This window comes from Micropterus salmoides, unplaced genomic scaffold (assembly GCF_014851395.1).
Source record: "Micropterus salmoides isolate LMB-PRFRI ecotype aquatic unplaced genomic scaffold, ASM1485139v1 Ms_hic_scaffold_16, whole genome shotgun sequence".
NCBI lineage: Eukaryota > Metazoa > Chordata > Actinopteri > Centrarchiformes > Centrarchidae > Micropterus > Micropterus salmoides.
The window spans coordinates 15,255,097-15,279,939 of NW_024040707.1; the positions used below are offsets into that span (position 1 = coordinate 15,255,097).

The 24,843-nt window shown below is 40.3% G+C and overlaps 1 protein-coding gene across 1 annotated transcript in view; it reads right to left on the reverse strand.

The window, feature by feature from the left end:
* Nucleotides 1–4,803: 4,803 nt before the first annotated feature.
* b4galt5 (UDP-Gal:betaGlcNAc beta 1,4- galactosyltransferase, polypeptide 5) overlaps nucleotides 4,804–24,843 on the reverse strand; it is a 36,388-nt gene continuing 16,348 nt past the window's right edge. The window contains exons 2-9 of the mRNA XM_038722415.1: nucleotides 16,984–17,103; nucleotides 16,528–16,641; nucleotides 12,418–12,545; nucleotides 10,965–11,081; nucleotides 10,597–10,784; nucleotides 10,386–10,508; nucleotides 9,737–9,838; nucleotides 4,804–9,258 (exon numbers count right to left, since the gene is read on the reverse strand). Of these exons, the coding sequence (XP_038578343.1) occupies nucleotides 9,111–9,258; nucleotides 9,737–9,838; nucleotides 10,386–10,508; nucleotides 10,597–10,784; nucleotides 10,965–11,081; nucleotides 12,418–12,545; nucleotides 16,528–16,641; nucleotides 16,984–17,103 (1,040 nt within the window). The 3' untranslated portion in view covers nucleotides 4,804–9,110. The remainder of the gene's footprint in view (nucleotides 9,259–9,736; nucleotides 9,839–10,385; nucleotides 10,509–10,596; nucleotides 10,785–10,964; nucleotides 11,082–12,417; nucleotides 12,546–16,527; nucleotides 16,642–16,983; nucleotides 17,104–24,843) is intronic.

A 24,843-nucleotide genomic window follows, 5' to 3' on the forward strand; every position in this document is an offset into this window, starting at 1 on the left:
ATTTTGGAGGAATGTAAACTCTTTGCTGGCCACCCTTAACAGTAAGTAATTCATGGTCAAAAACTACACCTACTTATGGAAAGCCATTTTAACATTTATCTGACGCTTTTATCCAAAGCGACTTACAATTGCTATACATGTCAGACGTCGCACGCCTCTGGAGCAACTAGGGGTTAAGTGGTGGACACAGTGGGAATTGAACCCAGGTCTCCCACACCAAAGGCAAGCATCTTATCTATGCTTACTGCTCATTGTTATGATTTTGTTTTGTGTGTTGCGATGGATGTCTGATAGTGATCCAAACCAGGCTGATTTATTGAAAGTTATTACAGATTCAAGGAAATATTTGTAAAAAGCTATCAGGACTGACTGGTGAACCTGAAGTCTGCGGAGCTTCCTCAAGAAAAAGAGGTGCTGCTGACACTTTAGTTATGGAATAGTTAGTAACTATTCCATTAGTTACTAGCGTAACCTTAGTTATTTTATACATTATAGATTGTGGTTACTTAATTTCTGTTAATAATTTATGTTGCCTATGAAACAGTAGGAGAAAATATAATATTATTTTGTTAAGTTTATTAGTACACAGTAATTGTTTCCTTAACATTTGTTAATTCAGAGCAGAGTATTTTGGTTCCTACCATCATGTTTCCAGGGGGAGACAGAGAAGTGTGACAGAGTCGCAGGACTGTGAAAACGTGTGTGTTGTTATTGTCATGCATCTTGGTGTCAATTAAAGAAGATTATTGAGGAACTTGTAACTGCTTATTAGCCACAGGCCCGAAGATCAGGAGAACGCTACCAATCCAGAAAGTACTGTTACACTAGTAACTATTCCCGTTTTGCTATTAACAATAGATTAGATACTAGTACTTAATTTTTGTCACTAGTGACTATTCCGTAAGTTACTAGTAACAATTTTTTTTACTTACTAGTCACAAATTGCACATTTTTTCCATTTAAATCAGTGGGCTCTGCAGTTCCGATATCACCTATTCATTGGTGACTTCTAACTATTTGAATAGTTACTTGTAACCATTTCCATTTTACTAGTGTCTACTGTGTAGATACTAGTGCTTACTTTTTAGGTATTAGTAATTATTCCATTCTTACTAGTAACGATGAAAATGTTACTATTAACAAGCCATTTTACTAGTCATTAATGAAGAGCTAGTAACCAAAGAGAATTTACTAGTAAGAATTCAGGTTACTAGTGGAATAAGTACCAGTAACTAATGAATAGGTACTAGTATCTAAAAAATAGATACTATATTACTATAGTAAAATGGAAATGGTTACTAGTAACTATTTCAGAAGTTACTAGTAACTAAAGAAAGAGTTAATAGTAAATAAAGGATTAGTTACTAGTAACTAAAAATTAAGTACTAGTATCTAATCAATTGTTACTAGTAAAACGGGAATAGTTAATAGTACCTAATGGAATAGTTACTAATAAATAAGTACTATTAGCTTTTTAAATAGCGACTCGTAAGTTTTAAGGAATAAAAGTTAAAATGGCTTGCCACACCTACTAAGGTTCCCATGTTGAAGTCCACATGACAGATGAGAAGCCATAGTGTTAACCTGAAAATAATGAACTTCTGAACAGCTGCATCACATTTATTCTCTCTCAATAGCTGCAATCACAGATTAAGAACAGCAAACAGATTTTGAATTATGACTAAGCCTGTAAATTACATTGCACTCTCTGCAGGTTTCACCAAATATTAGCACATAGTTTAAGACAGCAACATTTCTCACTGATTAACTGGCTGTCAACATGTAATGGGGACCAGAAATGTATCATTAATATATGCTGCACCACATACAGGCTGGAGGAATCTGATGCGTGACTGCACAGAGTAAGCAAGTTCTGCTAGAGAAATCAATTTTTGTTCCAACCCCTTGACTTTACTAAATTGATACATGAAGGTAACTGTGCTTGTTTGATAGAAAAGCCGTTGAAACAGCATGAGCGCAAAGTTGCAAACCACACTAGTTCACATGATTGTGGTCAAATGACATGGTCATGTGATAAGGGGAGGTCATTAGGTGAAAGTGTGGAGGATATTACAGTGTTTGTAGAGCCAGAGGTTAGGTGAGACTCAATGATAATGAATGAAGCCGAGTGAAATGAGCTGTAAAAAATTAGTTGACCTTGCACCACTGACGCACTGTCAGCAGGTCTTCAGTACAGCATCAGCACATAGTTTTAAAGACAACATCTCTTAGTAACCAGAACAGGATAAAGCAATCACAGCATAATGAAAACCAGAGGCAAAAATACTGGAGGGGCAATACAGAGTGGATGTTGAGGATGGAGGGCACAGGCAAAGACAAATATGAATATGCTGTATTGGGAAACATAACTGGCTGAGGGATGATAGTGAGAAGATCTTTTAGCATGAGTCAGGAGGAATAAAGCAGTATGTAATAAGAAACTTTAAAAAATGTACATGAAATGGCATTAGAGGGGGAAAATGAGCAGATACAATACATGTGACAGTCAAAGAAAGGAGGAGACATGTGCCCGGGTCACTGAAAAGGGAATACTCAAGCTGAATGACTTGATTTGACAAGGGTGAGGCAGGCAGGAGAGCAAAGGATGGACATTGAGTCAAGAGAGCACAGCAGTGTCAATGAGGATGAGGAATGTTTGAGTCGGAAACAGATGTGTTTACAACCACCTCGTCCCTCAGTTCTCTCCCTTGTATCCTGACAGGAAAGCAAACTGGAGTCACAACAGGAGCTGGAGAGGATCCCTGCCTGCACGGATACTCAATGCACAAGCATATACTAAAACACAAACAGTTAGAGCACACAGCAGGGCACACAGCCCGAGGGCCCGACAGCAGCTGGGTGCTCTGTTGTCCTTTGGGAAGCAGCACTACACAAAGGATTGTTCCCGTTGGTTACCTGGAGACGACAAAGCAGAAGGGAAGCAGAAAGAACATGACGAGAGAAAATAGAACCAAAGAGAAGGGGGAGCAGCATGGCTGCGGCAACGCTGGCTAATGCTCATACCTGACTGAGACCATGACAAATGGTTATGTAATACCAAGTGATATTACAAATTCATGTGACATCCACACATGAGCTCTCCTTCTCTGAGACAGCACATACTCATGCACATATGCATGCACACACACACACACACACACACACACACACACACACACACACACAAAAGGCACTGTTGTTCTCTGTTACTCAAACATCTGATTTGATTAGATATGAGAGCATGGGCCCTTTAATGCATGATGTCAGCTCATATATCATATATAACATACACACAAAGCTAAAAATTGTGGAAAGCTGAAGGGCATGTCTCTCTAGTGCTGAGCCTGTATGTACAGGAGGCGCGCACACACACACACACACACACACACACACACGCGCGCGCAAAGACAGTAGAACAGAGGAAGTGTGGATGAAGAGTGTGACACCAATGAAAGCCACAAATGTAGTTATCCGTAGTAATTCCAGATTAAGACACTCTGTAGGGAGAGGTGCACTGAAATAGAGACACAAGTAGCATACAAAGGCAAAGGCGCCACAAATGACATCAAAGCCTTTGAGTGGCACAACACTCAAGGCAAGGGGGCGTGTGTGGATGAATTAATAACGGATGTGTATGTGTGTGCTGGCGTGTGTTATACACATGCCAAGACGACTCTTGAGATCTTAAGAGCTGCCCTCTATGTGTGCCTGACAGCTAAGTGACGTTTGTGTTAGCATACCAAAGCCTTGTGTTTCCCAGACTCCATTAAGATGTGGCTACTCCAACAGGGCTCAGTGCCTCTGCCAAGCCTCTCACACACACTGCAACTACTGTTACCCAGCAGGCAAGAAGCAGGGGCATTTTCAGTGCAGACAAACTCAGGGTATTTTTGGACATTTTAAAATGCAATAGCCTACATTTTATTAATTACTGCCAGAGCCTTCTTTTTCCTTTATGTTATGCTGAGAAAAAAAAATACTGTGAAGTACATTTACACTCCCATGTAGATATCTCATCCCTGCCACTTATCATTTCCTTTTCCGAGAGCATAATTAAATTATCAGCTGTCACTTCTGTTAAGTAGAGGAGATGCGCAGTTAATGTGCTAAATGCCACAGGGCCGGAGCTGCTCTGATTCAATGAATCTAAAGTGATCTCTTGTGAAAGCATCTCATTCTGCTCTCTGTTTTTCATTTATGGGTGACAAGCTGGTCAAGCCCAACAAGCATAATCATTGTCTCAGGCTCCGGATGTGTACATGTGATTGTGCGCACACACGCACAAACACACAGCAGAGCACTCAGAGTGACAAGAGTGGAAATGGGGCTATTAAAAGAAGTGTACTAAAACAAAGGAATCTGGTCCCAAAATGCCTAGGATTCAGTTGTTAACTGTGGATCACGAGACAATCTTGTTTGGGCAAGAGCGTTTAAGGGGAGGCGATGCGGTCTATATCCTGAGCTTACAGTGTAGAGCCCTGCGGTGCTCATGTAGGCCTTTTGTCTTCAAACAAGGAATCTTACTTCAGGATTCTCACCGATATTTATATACTATATAGACTCATAGTTTGTGCTCTGCATTTTGTGTAGGTCATGAAGTAAATGTCGCTTTACAGGAAGCATGCTTGTGTGCGCGCATGTTTACAATCGTAGTGCTAGGATGCAGAATAACCACATTATTATTCTGAACATTTAAAATAGAGCCACTGACCACACTGTGAGGAAATGCTTGGGCTGGTCAGCACATTTAAAGCAGATGGATCTCAACACGCACACAGAACGATAACACAGAGAGAGACGGGGTACTGTATCTTTACAAGTTTCATTTTATTGGTGTACTTCGACAATAACAATGATGGTATAAAAGAAAATCTCCATCATATAAATTTCAATAATCAAAAGATAATATGCCAATACACAAACAGATCCACATAAGGCTGACATCAAGTTTTGACAAGTGGCTTCAAATGGCTTCAATTCAAGGAGAATGTCTCTCCTTACAATCAGAGAATATATATTTTAAAATTTAGCAATTTGAATCCTTTTTCTTTTTTTCTATTTTTAATAGTTAGCTTTCATACAAAAAAATTTATCTGTGTAGATTTTAGAGTGGATTGTGTCGCTGGTTTGGGTGCCCGGGTTTCATTGCATTGTAAGCATATGGTGTTTTTGGCTGACACATCCCCATCCTGCAGTGCCTTTCTCTGACCTGCACCTTACCCCAACAGCTGTCACTATCAAAGACACATCCCATGCAGATACAGGGACACTTAACTTCATCTGAAGACTGATGCCTGCGTCTGCTATGATACATCTCTTCAACTGATACAGCATACAGGGAGGCCACTGGAATGCAGAAAACCTCAGAGATCGTGAGAGGAATCTAAAATCCAGGGGATAATGATAATTTTAATTTTTTTTAAAAGAAAGCTGTGCTGGGAAGCAGTGATGTAAAAACATTGATGTCACTGTGTAAGCTTCACTAGCACTTATAGTAAATGGCACCGGATAAACCCCCAGCCAATCCTCTCCAAAGCCTTGTTCTTTACGCTAGCATTTGTAGTGATTTAAGACCTTATAGAATTTCTAAAACACTACACACAACAATATTTACAATGATCACTTTCTTGATATGCTATTTTTTCAATTTAAATATTTTTGCTTATAAAAAAAATAAAAACTCGAGTGAAAAAAAACTGCAATAAATTAAGAAGCTTTAAGGCTGCCAGTCTTGTCAGATACCAAAAGAATGGTCCCTTCATTTAAACTAGCACAGAATGGATAAGAGCAGGTGAGAACATGGTACGATGAAGCCTCTTGAGTGAGCAGCAGGCCTGGCCTTGGTCTGGACCATGTACTAATATATCTCAGGAAAATGAGTAGCCAGCATGCTCTTATCACCAACTAAAACAATCAATTTTCTGTTTTAAATAAAAAACAAAATAATTGATGACTGATTTGACCCTCGTTACTTAGCCATCTAGTGGACAAAGCTGTCTAGTGGTCGCAGAAAACCCATCTTGCCAATTACGGTGTTGGCTAATGAAGCTGCTCATTCTACACTGTGGAGAATAGAGTCTTATACTGACTCTAGGAACATCTATGTCATCTAGAGGACCTCTTTATATAGACATGTACCTCAAGATCTGAATCTTCACCTGAACACTTAAACTAAAACCATTTGGCTTTTGCTATATGTCCATCTAGCTTTTAATTTAAAACAATGAAAAAATAAAAGATAATATACAGTGTAGCATGTAATTGTCAAACACTAGAAAAGAACCTGTGAGTTGTTCACGACCAGGTCACTATAAATCATTTTCTTATCAGTGCTGGAAAACAAAAAACGAAAACGCCGAAATTTAAATGGAGGACAGTTAGACCTCTGAAAGGTTTAGCCATTTCACTCAAACACACATGGAAAAGAAAACTCAACACAAATGCTGCTACTGTCCATTACCTCCACTGGGCACCTCCTGTGTGATTGGCTAGGAGGTATACACGTGCTTATGCGTGTGGCAATGAACCAGAACAACAAATACACAAATTACCTTCACCTGGCAGGATGGAAAGGCAACAGGTTTACAAATGTATCGATGTTAAAAATAAAAAATACAACAACGGTAGAATATCTATGCCACATGCAGGTTGGAATAAAATGCAAGAGGTGAAAAGTTACAGGGATGTTTTTCCTTTTGATTTTACCTTTTATGATGTTAGGATTGGTTCCAGTAAGCACGTAGAGAGACACTCCCTCAGTGGGAGCTCTGGAAGGTCAGCACCATTGATTATCAATTAGTATAAAGGAGGTGCTCAGTGAAAGACAGTGACCATTAGCATGTGTCTAACTCTTCCTGTGGTTGTCACACAAAATGGCCTCCTCCAACGTGTCCGTTTAGCAGATTAATACACACCAGGCTATGGTGGGGGGGTCCGTTCCATTTCATCAAAACCAGCTTTTTCATGTCATTTCTGAAGAGGGAATCTGCGTCAAAACGAAATGGAACAGCTCCCTGTTTACACAGACCTGACCCTCACAATCCCACACAAATACGCATAACTACAAGTTTCAGTGCATATAACACAGTCTGTCATGTGTCACCTACTAAATCATCACATCAAACGCAAGAAAAATAAAAACTGAATTACAGAAAATAATCCATAAAAGATTAAATAAATAAAATGAGGTCCAGCCTCTTTACTTCTTATTTCTTTGTGGGAACACACACAGTTTGTCCATCACCTACATTTTACACACACACACACACACACACACACACACAAAAAATACATCTTAAGAAATGCATACAAGGCGATTTGTGTGCAATGAAGTAGCTGCATGACTAGAAGACAGACAGTGAGGAGAAAGTGTCTGAATGTATTTTTGTTGTCTTTAAAAAGGAACTACGTTTACAGTATTGGGATATTATACTCAAAATCAACACTGTCAAACACACAAATCAGGGAAGGGACATTTTAGCAAATGCTGAGTACTGCCAGAGTGCTGACAGTTGTGTCAATGCACAGTGTTAAGCTGCATGCCACAGAACAAAAAAAAACTTAGACCAACACCCCAAAATTGGATATATGCAAAGAAACTGACTGGCCAAAGCCTGGCCACAAGCTAACAAAGCATTTGAATCATCTTAGGTAAGCATTCAAATCTTCTCTTCCCTATCCACGTCTACATAAAAAAATAACAGCAGCCACAGATTGGTTGCTGTAGTGATACAGTTTTCACAGCACCACAGTGGCGGAGGGCTGGCTAACAGTATTACAAACACAAGACAATCTGAAAAATAACAAAGGAAAAGCTTCTGTAAACACCAGTGACAGTGACGGCAAACAATACAATTACCCCCCATAAAAAAAATGAAGGTGAGTAAACATTAAGGATGTGGGATCTAAAAATAAAACGGCAGCTGTTTCTTTCTCTCTGGCCTGGACTTCACACGCCACACACAAAGTGAGATCTAAAGTCAGTCTGTCACAGTTTTCAGAGGTGAAGGCTCCCGGAGGTCACCCTGAAGACCTTTCACTGACAACAGGATACATGCAGGCCATTTGCATAGCTCTCCCTCACTTACGCACAGATATGCACACACAGGTTCTGAAAAGGGTGGCATGTTTGCCTAAGCAAAGGTGTGTTGTATGTGAAGTTTGCATACGCAGTCACTCCTTCTCTGTAGTCCAGTAAGGGCATGCTAGCACCCGCGCTATTGCATCTGTATAGTGAGGAAGTCAGGTCTAAGTTCTGCTGTCTGATATTACAGCTTATTGCTAACAGGATGAACATTGCTCTCCAACATACAGCCACTTGCAGGCAGCCAGAACATCCAATGCAACTATGCAAACACAAACATCACAGTCTTAAAAAAATGGTATGTTCACAGGTCAAAATATATATATGTTTGAAAGAGATGCTTACGGTATTAATATTCTCTAAACTGAGGATAAACTTCACATACAGTATACACACTCTATACACTCATTCTATTATTTTCTCTGGCTGTCTTCACTTGTAGATTTGGCATACCTTCTGCAGAACCAGCTGCAAGAATCCACTCGGCTATAGTTGCTGTGTGGTCGTGTGTGCATGCAAAATGTTTTCACAGGTTTACTGCATTTTTTGAAATAAGAAGCGCAAGAGCAAAGAAAAATCAAAGCCTCAGGGACCATGTCAGCACGTGTAAGTCAAAATGTTGTGTGTGTGTGGGGGGGTGCGTGTGTGTGTATCATGGCCTATTTTAATAAACAAGCACAATAGTGTAGGGCTGCGCTGATCATTGACTGAGTAAGAACACAAATGAATGAATGGATGCTGAAGGCCAAAATGGTGCGAAAGGCATGTGGAGACTGAAGACTAGAAAAGCCCAGATGAGAGGAGTGATGGACTGTGGCACAAACAAGTGCAGCATTTATCAATAATTTCTTATATGATTTATCCAACATACTTATTTGAGTCTCCTTTTTTGCATACAAAAAAACAAAAGAAGAAGCAAAGAATCAGTCAACTAAAAAGTTCTAAGCAGTGCTGCAACTGGTGAGATATGGCTGATGTCCCAGAGGACTTTGATTCCCAGGTGTTTTGCAGTCCAGCTGTGCCTACGTCAGTAGTCAGCTATGGGCGCAAGCTTTCTGCTCAAGCTGACTGTGATGTTGGTGTATAGAGGCCTCCTGGACACTAGGGGGGAGTAGTTCAGGTTGTTAAGACCATCCACTTTCTGTCTCTCCTTTGAGTGGCGTAGCAGACTATATCTGCAAGAACAAACAATCAAACATCAGAGGAGAGGAGACAGAGCATGCAGCAGTTCTGTACCAAGCAAGTTTAATGTTCCAGTTAGAGTCATTATGCCAATTTTCTAAAAGATTTAAAATGGCAAATGTATTTTGGAGAAATTATTTGTATTATGTCTACCTAGTATCTACTTCTTGAACTATCTTATATACACATTAAGAAACATTTATTCATTGGGCTGTAACTTTAAGTAACTTAGAATGTGAGCAGAGAGAGCACGATTGGAATTCAGCCCTGAAGCATACAAGCATATCACATGCAAAGTCTTTAAAAGAGTTAAAATTCTCTCAAAGTCACTGCTGTGGTGTTTCATGTGACTGGCTTACACCACATGAGCCTAAGCCTCATTCCAATTATCAGCTTCCACTTTTAACCAAAGGGTATGTGAGTGTAATTTGTGTGCGATTGTGAAGGACCTTTGCATACACAGACACTAACCTTCCTAGGAACTGGACTTCCCCGCGATGGTGATGTGGAATTGACATGTAGCGTCCCTGCTGCCCTTGTGGTCTACTTACTGTGTAATTGGCAAACCGCACCCTACACAAACAGGTTTAATGCTTATTAATCCATAATGCACACAGCCAGGCTGAGCAAGCATTGCAGTGAGGACTTTCATTGTGGTATTTTTCAGAAAAAGCATAATACCATCATGGACAGCCGTAGGCCTACATTACAATCACTGTGTGCAACATGATATGGACATATAAGAATATAATAGAGAACGGTTTCACAGAAACTGCATGCAAAAGGAATCATTACATACATAAACAAATACTCAAGACAATCAGAATTGGCGGTTTATACTGAGAGCCCTGAGTATGTACAGGTTTCTGTGAGCTGTGTAGGTGGGGAGAGGGACAACAATGATGTGTGGCAAAGGTAAATGGAGGACAAAAAAAATAAAACACACACACACAAAACTACTACAAAAGCATCCTAAGCGCAAACTGGTCAAACCTACCTCTTGAGCACACCTAATGTCAACTATACTGACAGCTCTGCAGCTCTGTCAGAGAGGACTGTGTGTGTGTGTGTGTGTGTGTGTGTGTGTGTGTGTGTGTGTGTGTGTGTGTGTTCCCCTCACCTGTTCCAGAGGTCATCGTCCTCTCCTCCCCAGCCCCAGAATGCATTAGGAAATCCATTAATCTTTTTGAACTGCTTCACCGTCAGGCCACTGACACCACCAAAGAACTCATTATAAGGAAGCCTTTGGGGGACAATTACATATATTAAATTAATTTTAAGTAAGGACTACATTTACTGTATATCCCCATAGAGACAGAGTCAGGACTCACATGTAGGAGTACTTGTCGAGTTTGACCGCAAAGTGCCGGGGCATGTCTGTACAGCCGTAGTAGTTTCTGTCATTCTCCATGAGATGGTCCACGTCGTGGAAGATCAGACAGTCCCAGTCCAGGTCTTTCATAGCCTCCTTGTATCCCACGTTGAACAACATGGCTCGGTTAAATGGCTCCGTGCCCCCCTAACGAAAAGGAAAAAAAATAATAAAAATAAAAAAAAAAGAGATAGACCCATTTCAACCTACTATCTACTGTGAAACACAAGACATTATTAAGAAGGAGACTCAATTACTGCAAGTGTTTGGACTTAGACACAGGTGAATCTTTCAATCCTGCCAATGATTGTGAATGTGTGTGCATACCTGCTCTATGACATAAAAGGCAAACTGGAGTCTCTGTTTCTGCAGCACTGGCACCAGGTGTCTCAGGAGAATGGGTAAGTGTTCATGTCGGTTCCTGAAGGGGACTAGGATTGCCACCTAAGGGACACAGAATGGATAAGAATTCAAAGATATGAAATGATGTGCATATAAATGTATGGTAACATGCAGAGGAAAATAGCACCCTGAACTGTAAAGTGTACTGTATGTAAAAAGTAAATGTTTCTGAGAGGTGTGATCTCTTAGCAGTGAGGAAATGGGGACGTGTGGGTGTAGAAAATAACATAACAACAAAACTAATTACCATGAAGACCTCATTTCCACAACGAGATCTGGCAGGCATCAATCATGAATGCACCGAGGCACTAAATGTCTGTGAAAGGTGTTTATTTTTCCCCATAGAGAGGTAGCTATGACAGTCCCTGTTTTTAAGTTTGCTTTGAAGCTCAATAAAAAAAGAAAACTGTCACAAAAAGAAAGTGAAATGCAAAACTGTGAGAGGCTAAGAGAGAAACTATTGAGGTAGATGAGAAGGAGATTGCTGGCTAATGAGAGGGAGATAGAGAGTTGGTTGTCAGAACATACACAGTCCCTCAGGGCAAATGAATGTGTGAGACAGACAGATGGCAGGCAAGATTGTGCTGTTGGACCAAAAAAATATATATATATTTTTAAATAGAGCGATAACAAAAAGAGCACATAGAGGAGGAGGCTGATTCAAGAATGAAACAGTGCTGCAAAGCAAAGGGTTGAATTCATGTTCTGTCTGTTTCTTGCACTTTGTACTTGGGTGATATGTGACTGAATGTGTACAAATTTTGCATTTTCAGTGATGATCAGAACAACTGAATCATCCTGCATTGCGCAGTGAGCAACAGAATAAGCCAGCACGTGGTGTAAAAACATGTATATGACAGATACTGCGCATGGGACACGTGTTAGACATGCCAGTTACTGTATCGCTGCACTGTGAATGATTCAAACCTCCAATATCAGACACTGATTAGTCTCCCCCAACGTTTCTTTTCCAGTGTAAAACTATAAACCTTACTCACAGGGATGTATTCATCTCTGTAAATGTGATCTTGTGAGGTTTGGATACATCAGCTGTAGCTCACTAGTTTCTAGATCTTTGGGCTTTATGGATTCATTAGTGGCAGAGTTGTTGGGACAGTACTTTTCAGTGCAACTGTTCACAACTTGAATTGGCTTAAAAATACAGAATATTTGTGTCGCTTTTTATGTTATTTTTGACGCTTTGACAAGCCAAATGCAACAGAGCGCTGTTTATGGGATTAACCACAATTAATATCACCATACTGCAGCAAATAGTACCATCAATCGGAATGGAAGCATCTGCACTATGTTCCACTACGCAGCTGCCTGTGTATTTGACAATGAACGGTTCTTTTGACAATGTCACATCCGCACTTACCTTCCAGCGGGGTAAACAGTCTTTGGGCTTCCAGTAGCCTCCTGGGACCACGTTGGGCTCTCCCTCCAGTAAGGATCTCTCCACCTCTTCCAAAGATACCTCGCTCATATTCACCTCCAACCTGCCCTCTGTGTGTGTGTGTGTGTGCGGGGGGAAAAAAGAGAGGGAGAGAAAGCAGAAACAGATTGTGTGAGCCAGAAAAAGCCACAAGAGTGAAGAAGAAAGAGTGTGTGTGTGTGTGTGTGTGTGTGTGTGTGTGTGTGTGTGTGAGAGTGAGAGAGAGAGAGAGAGAGAGAGAGCCATGATGTGCATTTGAATAAGATAAAATAGTAAAGAGAGGAATGACGGGAAAAAAAGATAACAGGAATAAGATGAGGAAAATGTTAATGACAATGAAATAATAATAATCTTTATTTGTAGAGCACTTTTCAAAAACAAGTTACAAAGTGCTTCAACAAGTGCAAAGACAACAATACAAGCAAGAAAACATTGAAAAGACCAAAATACACGTTTAAGATAAATATAAAATAAGTAAAATAGAATAAAATAAAGGGATAAAATAAAGTCAAATAACATCGGGAAAGCCTCTCCTATAAAAGTATGTTTTAAGAAGGGACTTAAAAGAGTTCACTGACTCAGCCGACATGATTTCCTCGGGCAGGCTGTTCCAGAGCCTCGGGGCCCTGACAGCAAACGCTTTGTCCCCTTTAGTTTTCAGTCGAGACTCTGGAACAGACAACAGACCTCTGCCCGAGGATCTCAAGGTACGTGCTGGTGCGTATGGGACTAAAAGGTCAGAAATATAACAAGGCGAGAGGCCATGAAGAGCTTTAAAAGTGATCAATAAAATTTTTAAGTCAATTCTAAAGCCAGTGTAATGAAGCTAAAATAGGGGTAATGTGGTCATATTTCTTCTTTCTGGTTAAAAGCCTGGCAGCTGAGTTCTGGACAGTCTGGAGTTGATCAGTAGATTTTTGGGTTAAACAAGTGAAAAGGCTGTTGCAATAATACAGGCGTGATGAGATGAAGGCGTGTAAAATGGTCTCGGTGTCCTTAGAAGTTAACATAGAAATATAGCAAAAATTTGATCTAAGTTGATAAAAACATGATTGAACAAGCTTTGTGGTGTACCGCTCGAAATTTAAATTACTATCAAACCAGACACCAAGGTTCTTTGCAACAGGCTTAATGTGATTTACTAGGGAACCAGCAGATGGCAAAACAAATACTGCCATCTGCTGGTTCCCTAGTAAATCACATTAAGCCTGTGACCCAATGACGAGGATTTCTGTTTTGTCTGAGTTCAACTGGAGGAAATTATTTGAGATCCATTTTTTAACTTCACAAAGGCAGTTGTTAAGTGAACTCAGCATTCCAGGGTCTGTGGATCTGACGGGCAAGTACATTTGTGTGTCATCAGCATTAATATGAAAAGAAATACCATGTTTATGGATAATATGTCCAAGGGGAAGCAGATACAAGGAAAACAAAATGGGTCCTAAGACCGACCCCTGAGGCACACCATATTTAACTGGACAGAATGAAGAGACATAGTTGTTTATAGACACGCAAAACCTCCTATTTGACAGGTAGGATGAAAACCATTCTAAGGCAGTACCAGAGATCCCCACCCAGTGCCTCAGTCTGTCTAACATGATGTTGTGATCAATGGTGTCAAAAGCAGCACTAAGGTCCAGGAGTACCAGGACTGAGCACATGCCTTCATCAGCAGACATTAAAAGGTCATTGGTGACTTTAAGCAGGGCAGTCTCAGTGCTGTGGTACTTCCTGAACCTAAAATTTTGTGGGAGGGAGGGATCTAAACCAGGTTTCTTTAAAAGTGGGTTCACGTAAGCAGTTTTAAAATAATCAGGGACACAACCAGTAGATAGGGAGCTGTTAAAAACAGAGATCAAATGGGGCCCAACAGAATCCATTTTTTTCCCCCGGTAAAATTTTGTAGGTATTACATCAAGTGGGCTGGAGGACACTCTCATTTGTGATACTGTTTTTAAAAGCTCAGACAAGTCGATGGGATAAAACTGGTTAAAACTTTCTTGTTGCTGGTGAGGGAGGGACCTCTGAGTAAGAGGCCGCGGGGGTAATAGAGGCTCTGATTGACACCACCTTATTGGTAAAATAAGATAAAAACAATTCAGTCATCATTACTTCCAGCTGAGGCACAAGGAGGGGCTGGGTTTACACAGCTGATCCACAGTCTTAAACAGAAACCTGGGGTTGTGTTTATGTGTAGTAATGAGTTCAGAAAAATAGTGTGTTCTCGCATCCTTAACCATGTTATTGTAGTTAATTAATAAATCCTTCAGACTGAGGTAATGGACATGGAGACTGTATTTTTTCCATCTGCGCTCTGCTTTCCTGCATTCCCTTTTTAGGCTGCGAATGCTGTCATTTATCCAGGGTTGCTTACTAGCTTTAGACGTAGGCCTAACCTTTAGAGGAGCAGTAATATTTAGTGACAACAAGCAGATATGATTGAAGTGATCGACCAGATTGTTGGTGTTGGAACATCTGTGGTCAGATATGGTCATGTCCACTAATTCCACAGAGGAAATGCTGACACCCAGGGCAAAAACCAAGTCCAGTGTATGACCACGGTTATGGGTTTGCTCTTTGACATGTTGCTTGAAGTTAAAAGAAATAGCCATATTTAAAAAGTCAGTTACATTTACATTGGTAGGGTCATCAAAATGAATATTAAAATCGGCACAAAGAACAATTCTGTCAAAACCAGAGTAGATAAAAATTCAGGAAGTTCTGATAAAAATCCTCCAGGCGGTTTTGGGGGGCAATAAATTATAACAAATATGATAGGTTGCAGCCCTTCAACTTTAAGAGCAAGAACTTCAAAGGAGTTAAATTCATCACAGCGTACTTGATGACATTTAAAATTGTTCCTATACACCAGAGGTCACTAATAGGCGGACCGCGGTCCGGATCCGGACCCAGCCGCCGTCCTCTCCGGACCGCCGACCTACAGCCCATTTATTATTGAGACTTACTACCTCGTGACGGAGCGTTTCTATTTTAACCCGCGCAGCTTTTCTAGCATTTACTGTACTGGTTTAGAGGACCAGGAAACTCACAGACCAATCGCATGTGCTCCAATCATCTCATGTGACGCTGCTCAGCCAATCAAATCTGTGCATACTGATGCTTGCGAGTTGAGTCCGCGAGATTCACCAGAGACCGGAGACGAAAGATAAAAGAGATTTCACATGACTTTTAATCAAGAATGTACAGATTTTTACATGTACATTCCTCCCACGGGCAGTTCAAAACCAGAATATCTCATAGATCTCCAATATGCTAGCTGGAGCTCACGTTTCTCACTGAACAACAGAAAGTAGGAAAGTGGTAGCTCTGTAAGAGGAAATGAAAGAGAAGAGGAGTTATTACAGCTGTTCAGTTGAGTGTTTATTATAAAATTGGTTAAGACTACACTTCATCACTTCAAGCTACACTTTTTATTACATTTTTTCTAAAAATTAGGCACTTTAGTTTACTTAAATTTAGAATTTATTATTTGAATAGTTATTATTTATTATCCCTCCAGTTTGATGTGAAAACTGACTGAAATATTATTTGATTTGACAGTCCGTTGTTGACTAAAAAACATGTGTTGATACAACTATAGGTTATAGTACTGAATGATAACGCAAGTTCGTCGTTTTGATGTTCCGGACCTTTGCTTCAGGAAATTTTCTCTAACTAGACCTCTTTGAAATCTAATTGAATACCCCTGCTATACACGTTCACTAGCCTATCCCCCCCACCCCCCAATAGGTATGAGAAAGGAAGAAGGAGGGGGTAAAAGAACAACGCTCGTCAAAGCTTGTAACCTTTGAATTGCTGGGTTAAGCTATTCTGTGCCATTACATCATATTTCCATGCATGATCAATTATAGCTGAAATAAACACACACACACACACACACACACACACACACACACACACACACACTTCACTACTCATTACTAGAACAAATATGTAGCTAAGCACAGTGAAAATTTACTTAATGGGAACATTTTACAAGGCCAAGGCCATTAACAGACAGACTTTAAATCAAAACTGTAACAGTGTACTTACTCATTGAGGGTAGCCTCTCGGGGCAAACTTGCGTGGGGAGGTAAGTGAAGTCCTCAGGGAGGTATGTGGTGGGAGGAGCATCACTCTCGCTCATGTTGAAGTCATAGGGATAATCTGGAATCACACACACACACACACACACACACACACACGTATCAACAACCCCATCAGCGTAAACTTAATCCCATCTTTATCGGCATGAGTCTAGCTATGCGCTCTATTGTCTTGCATCAATGCTTTTTATCTTTTCACCTCTTTCACTGCTGCCTAAGCTCTGTGCACTATACACATGCATGAGTCACCAACAGTGAGACTGGGGCAGACTGTACAGCAGCAGCTCTTTTTATTGACTTTCTTTATTTAACCAGGGTGGAAACTGGATTCGTGTCCATACAACTGCATTTATGAAAAAAAAAACTGCATATGGAGCTCTGCATTTAATGTGTATGTTTTTACCTGTGCCATTGATGCTGTAAGCCCCTCTCACCACCTGCTCCAGAACCTGAGCCCCAATGTTCTTCACGTTATCTCTGATCTGGATCCCTCTGGCTTGGACCATGAACACGTACTCATTTACTGTAGACGGGGGGGTGTGTGTGGGGGGGGGGGGGGGGGGGGGGGGGTGGCAGAGAGTCAAGACATTTTATTCCTGGACACACTGTAAAAAGTCACAAGCGCTTAGACTGAAAGAGACAAAACTGAACTAAAGCAGTGAGGGTTAGCAGCTTAAAACAGTACTTCCTCAGGCATAAAATAACCCACAATAGCGGATACTATACAAACATTTAAAGAAATAAAAATAAAACCCCAAACGAAAGTCCTTATCTGAGTTTACAATTTGTAAACTCATGATCAATATCCTCCTCTCTTCTTTGTTCTTTCTTGTTTTAGAAACAATACCCAGATCTGAGTAAGAGAAACTTGGAGTGGAAGCAAGTTAATACCTGCTCTTGTGTAAGCACACTCTTCCACCTGATCTGGACCAAACTGATTTTCTGCCTTTGTGACCTAATATGGGGGATTTTCCTACCACTCATCAAGTGATACATGATGGAGGGGGAGGGGGAGGAAGACACAACTCAAACTTATTTAAGAACTGAGCAAAGTCATTTGAAATGGTTGGTAGGTGCCTACCTTCTGTGCATAATAACTGAAATGTTTTGCCTTATTATGTTGTACCATTTTCAGTCATTATCTACAGCGCTGTTAGTCATGGACTGTTTGATGTATTAGTTTGTCACAGGGAGAAAAAAAAAAAAAAAAACATGGGCACAAAACGTTTAAGTTCTGAAGAAATTGCAGACGTTAAAGTCAAAGAGGAAACACGTGCACTTCTGTGAGTCTGCAAAACACCACAATAACCACAATGCCCATCATAAGAGCATGGCTTCATGTTGTACTTTACATTTTTTTTATCTATACATTTACATTGATACAAGCCAGACATACACAAAGGAAACAAACAACTAAAAAACAAGAAGTACAATGGCACATTATATGAAAACACATAACATAGGAGGGGAATATATAGTTTCATTATCACTGCCTGTAACCTGTATAGGTGGAACCAAGGTTTGCTGCTCAGTAATGAAACTAATTTCCAGACTTGAATCCAATTCATTACAGAATTCTATTTAATTTTGCTCATCATGTCAGCTAGTCGTTTCATACCAGTGAGATTAATAAATTTAAGTAACCATGTTTCTATTGAGAAACATTTTGGCTTACAAATCTGTCACGAGTCTAGTATTTCCCTGTCTTTTCCCTTAGCTGTGTACCCCTATTCACTAACAAGCAAACAACAGAACAAGGACAGAGAAGTCTAATAATTTCTGGAACTGAATGAAACACTTCTGTCTAAAAAGGACTTGACTGCAGGGCAGTGTCACAGCAGCATCAGGATCAAAGTTCCCCACTTGTTGACGACCATGCCAGCAGAGATTAGAGGACATGTTGTCCATCTCAAACATTGATCAGCAATTTCAAACTCCAAAAAAGTCTGTCCCTTGACTACATCCTCATACCATGTTGGAAATCTCTTATTACAACTGTGCAGTGGATTTGCATGACAGTTACTGTCGGAAACATTGCCAGATACTTCGCTGACTGTGACCTACATGACACCGCAACACAGTGGAACCAGTGAAATGCAGTGGAATAGGGGATGTGGTCTAAGCTTGAGATGCCTACACTCATTCACACGCACCTATATTCTAGCCATAAGTGTGCACTTGCATGAGGATGTGTGCATTAAAAAGGCTGCTTGTTGCTGATCTACTAGAACAGTAACATACAAGTTTCTGATGTCAACAGACACTAGAGGAATAGACCATTTGTACAAAACTCCTGGAACAACATCACAAGGGTCACTATTCCAGTTTCTTTATTTGGAGCAGCAAGCCAGCACAACGCTGCCACACTGATGGAAATCTGCCTTAGTGAATCTGTATCCGACTGCACAATCTCTGGCCATTAATCCAATCAGCGTTTATCTTAAAGCAATCCCAATATGATCCACACCCTTCTATGAACGCACGTAGATGTGTGTCTGTGTACATGCTGGTGTACGCGTGCGTAATAGTGCTGAACTCGAAATCCACGGGATGCAATTTGTCATTAGTAATTGTATTACAGTTTCTATCACATTCATCTTGTTTTATACAAACTGCCTGGCTTGCAGGACTAGAGACTCGAGGCTAAGCGGTAACTGAAATCAATGTTCTCATTTTACCTCTGCAACACGCAAATATTACAGTTCAGCTAAAGCAAATTTGCAATGGATAATTATGATAAAAAAGGAAAACAATAACACAGACTAGATCCTGCTCAAACTCACTGTAACACAGTGGAGAAGTGGCTGAACAGACACACGTACACGCATGCAAACACAAATCCACACACACACACACACACACACAGCCCCTCTGACTTCAGAGGTGCCATATGATGGAAAAATGCTAAGAGGCTTCTGGAGAGTGGTCCAGTCCTGCAGGCACCAATATACTTTGACATGATGGTGTCGCCTCCTCATGCCTGCCAAATGTATTGTGATATATTATCTATGCATTATCCCTACCAGGACAAATCCAGGGACAAATCCAGGGCGCGGTACTTGTGCAGTACCACGCTGAGCTGAGCCGCTTCGACACCTACACACCTCTGTTCAAAAAGTCAGTTGTTGGGCTCTTTCCAGACACAGATGGAGAGTGTGAACACTTGATCTACTGTATACAATGCAGTGGGCATACAATTCCTTTGTCATCGAACATACGCCCTGGAGACTAGAGTATTGGTTAGTGCCAAGGTATTCGAGGTCACAAACCGTGACAAACGCAATTAGACACGACCGATCTGGAGTTTAGAGGAAGTTAACGTTGTGGGCTACAACACAAGCGGTGGACGTTTAAGCAAGGGGATGCACACACACATAGCATTCTGATGGGTCACTGGCAAGAGACGTCACATGCATACAGATAACATGTAGACTACATGGACCCCCCTCAACCATCCCCTCACTGCTCCTTATCACACCACAAAACCCCCCACTGTAACCTATCAGGCATGACAGGAGACCTTGAATGACCTTGTCCTCTATTGCGCTCACAGAACACGCTGTCCGTTTGCCAAGCCTGGTCCAACTCACTCTCTCCCCCTCTCTTCCCACATATCTGTCCTTCCCTCTATCTTCCCTCTTCATCTCTTTGTGCTGCTGTCAAGCCCGTTTGTTCCTATCGTTTAAGTAAACAATCGGAATGATGGATTGCAGGCTAATGAGGGAAAATTCCAGGCACAGAACCTTGCCTCATATTGTACTGTATCTGAGGATAATAAAAAAAAGAAAAAGCCAACAAACAAGCAAAAAAGGAAATGCACACAGACCCCCCCACCCCACCACCACCACCCTGCCTAGTCTCTGAAAGGCAATTAACTGCACATTGATAGCTCAGCAGTGGGAGGTGATCGGTCCCGTTCTGGTAGCTCCCTGATAAGAGTTGAAACAAAGGCTGTTTTTTCTCCCAGCAGTAATAGTTTGATGCATGCGCGCACACACTAAAATATAAAATTATATATTATATATATATATATATATATATATATATATATATATATATATATATATATATATATATATATATATATATATATATATATATATATATATATATATATATATATATATATATCTATATCATTTTTACTGCCACTGCATCAGTGACGCCTACACAGCATGCATAAAAGACACCCAGGAAGTAGGGCACTATGGGCGCACACACATCATTCCTAAGTGAATGCTGAATGTGTATTATGTCAGTGTAAATGCTGAATTAATGACACCATCAGTAGTGTAACACTCTAAATTGGCCATACATGATTAAGCAGCCCATTTCAATACCTTACTGGAAAGCAAGCAGCTGGTAAGTCAAAACATTAGCACTAAATCCCTCACAATTAACAGGAACGACGACTGTAATTTGAGTTTATTGATCTATTGAGGATGTGTTGGATTGACATGAGATGGTGATGGATTATATATTTCTGATTGGATGTGGGCCGATTTGTTTATGCACAAGTGTGTTTTTTTTTAACCATTACTGGAGCTCAATGACGGGACTGAATTACCTCCTTCGACACCACCCGATGCCGAGAAACCCTGGGGCTGTGGTGGACCAATACCAGCAGCAGCCTCTCGGTCAATACACAAACACACACTTACATACACAGTGGGCAAAGCCATGTGTTACCATGGCAATTATATATGTCCTTTATACTGACCTATTTATAAGTTTGAGAATAAAAAAAAAGCCCTGCTATTATTAGACATTTACCATAAAACTTTGATTAATAGCCTGGCCTTTTATTTTCTAAAATCACTGAATTGACCCTGCCTTTATGTGAGAAATGGGACAGGCCTTTAATTCCTCTTGCACTATGCTACTATGAAACAGTTTATTTATTTCAAACAGAATATTGCTTGTATATTGTATATTGCTGATTTTATACTGATTCTTTTGATCTTACAAAGTAAAGGAAATTAATAATCAAGGAACGGACACATTCGGACTTAACAAGCTGACTTAACGTGCGCTTCAAAAAGCACTTTTTTCTTCCCTTTTCACCTCTTGTACCATGCAGGTTACACCAGTAAATTTATAAGAATTAGACTTTGGGTTGTTTCCATTAAATGAACTGAATGATTGAATTGTGGAGAATCTAACCAATCTAATGAAGTGTAACATGTCCATACTGACATATTGATCATACTTTTAAACATTAATATTTGTATGCACTATCTAAGCAGCTTAGAAGCAGCTAAAGCAGGTGACCCTACAGGGTTTAAGAGGTTTTATACATCCAAAGAGCCTCTATAAAAACCAGACCAGGCGTTTAATTTGTCAAAATGTCTTCCCACACCAGGCCAGTAAAGAGGGTAGGTGGCTATTTGGGACTTGGCCGTTTCTGTTCTGGTTTTTTGGTGAGTGGTTCACAACGCAATGCCTGCATGGGAGGGGGTTAGTATGTCACTCAGACACACATAGATAACTAAACTCACATCCTGTTTGTTCACCACCATCAAATCACTCAAAACCACTCGACAAATACACACACAGACAGACACACACACCTTCAAGAAACACTTGTTTCCTTTTACCTCGTGTTTGTGTGACTCATTAAATTCCAATATGATGTTGTATTGGGTTGTGGGCTGTTATGTAGCATTTCAGAGCCGGACAATGACCGCTGGCTGAGTTCATCTGATTTTGTGAAAAATCTCTTCAGGGAATATTGTCCTACTCAGGAAGTCTGCACAGCTGTGGTATTTATAAGTATATCAGTTGCTGATTAGATGCCATTTCTACTACTGCTGTATGTGGTAACAGATACATTTGTGTTCAGTTTCACTTAGATTTGATTTAGATTTCACTTATCTTTGGCCTTATTTATGTATTTCTCGTCCTTGTGACTTGCCATCTCCTCCCCTTCCTTGTCCAATCCTGTTGTCATGGGTAACTTCAGGTTATGTAATTAGCAGTGTTTAATGCTTTCCTGAATGGCCATTCTGTGCACACCTATAGAGACATATGCAAGGGCCGAAAGTTGCTGCATCCTCTTTGGGGAACATCAAAGGGAGGGAAAAGTAAAAGTGCAACAACTGGTTGTGACTGTGCTACAAAAATGTGTTCTGTCATTGGTTCTCACATTGTGCTCACTTTGTAAATGGATGCCCTGTAACAATTATTTAAATACTAATACTCATAAAAGACACAACTACCCATAGCAGATTGGGAAAATAACTTAAAAGATAAGAAGACAAAAAGATGAATTATCCATTCTCATTCTTGCTCATGTCTGCAGGTCTTTCCCAATTTTTATGCTCGTGGTCACTGAACAGAAGGAAGCATCTCAATACAAGTTGGTGAAAGTATATATGCGACGGCTATTGTTATTAACATCGGCATACCTTGTTTTTAACAGAGCGCATAACCTTTAATAATACAAGCACATCTGACAAAATTGTAATTTCTAAATTTTTCCCCCGGAAATGTACAACTTTAACCTCAGAGTTTTTTCTCGGAATATTACCCCCTTCCTTGTAATTTAATAATTTTTTTAACCCACAATAGCCTGATACGCCGTAGTAGCAAATGTTGGTTACTTTTACTTGATAAATAATTTTAACAATTCATCAATTATAATAATTTCTATACATTATTTTTCCATTGATCTGTAATCATTTCAATGCTAATTGTAATGTCATCTACAATCGGCATTGAAATGTAATCAAATACGTGTTTTGTTACTGTAACACAAACTCCAAACCTTCGTTTTCTCTAATCTTATGGTACTTGAAGAATGCAGACGGCTTAATACACATAACCCAATAATAACCTAATACTATCCACCTGCTGTTTACTGCTTATATCAACATATAATATACTGCATTTGTTGGGTCACACAAACAACCCTGTTCTACACCTTTGCTTAATTTGCATGGTACATGTATAGCCTGCCATTGTAACACTTCATGGAAAGTCTCTTTCTCTCGGTTTGTCATGTGATACTCCCAATTAGTTATTAATAGGAAGGTCACGCTCACACATTCTATGGATTAGCTTGGTGTTCCAGTCAGGGATCAGCTCAGCTGTCGAAACCTGTACATGGTCCAAAGTTGACCACAGGAAGGAAGAAGATGGATGGATGGATGTATTAAAGGGATCCTACTGTGCTTTTTCATATCTTACGGCATATCTATAATGTTACAAAGTCAGATGTTCCTGTTAAACATGACTAAAGCTATAAATAATGGAGGTAAAAGTACTTAAAAGAAATCCCTGTGAGCCAAATCTCAGATATGCCCCTGTTCTGAATGCACCATTTTAAGCATTTTTTTCTACCAGCGGCTTGGTATGATGTCATTTTGAGCCAGATTTCCATATATGATCATTTGCTCCAGGCCCACGCCCACAAAGGAACATGCAGCCCCATCCCTGCGGCAACCTGGTAAACACATAAGACAATGGTCAATCAGAAGACAGTGGGCTTTGGGGGTGGGGGGTCTCAAAGAGACAGGAGCATCTACAGCTTGTTTCAGGCAGATGCTGAAATGAAGGCCTGCATGAAGTGCCAGTATAAGATAGAAAATTCTTTTTTGAACTTTGAATCATGCAAAGCTGCCATAGAGGAGTCACATAATTACAATATAGGGCTGGAAATGCAGTATAATAGGTCTCCTGTAATGGTGACATACTAACACTGGCCAAGTGGAGTTTTGGGACCATCTGAGCATGTAAAAATGTAATTTTGCTTTGTGAATCCGTTTTCTCAACTCAGAGAAACACACCGACATGAACACAAGAGGACAATATTAGTCCAAGTGCTAGTTATGGTCACATGACGCTCTGTCATAAGTGAATCATGAGGCTTTTTCTCCAAACCCACAGCTGCACTGCACACACACACACCACACCCAAGATGCCTGAAAATAACTGTGTGGGGAACTACAATGTCAGGAAAACCAAGATGAATGCACCCAGCCGTCATTAACAAGAACCCTCGTCATGTGTACAGGAATTCAAAAAAATTTTCCCAAGAGCTCCAATCCCCAAATGGACTGTAGGACATGAACAGACTGGCTGGCTGACGGGAAACAAAGAAGAGAAAGCAAGAGTCCATGACGGCAAAAAAAAAAAAAAAAAAAAAAAAAAAAAATGAAATACTAATAATAAGATTCTCAGAGCAGATGTCTCTTTGACAGGCTGAGTAATCTTCATTTACTGCAGCAGAAATGACGTCCGCACTTTTCACAGTCTCTGGCAT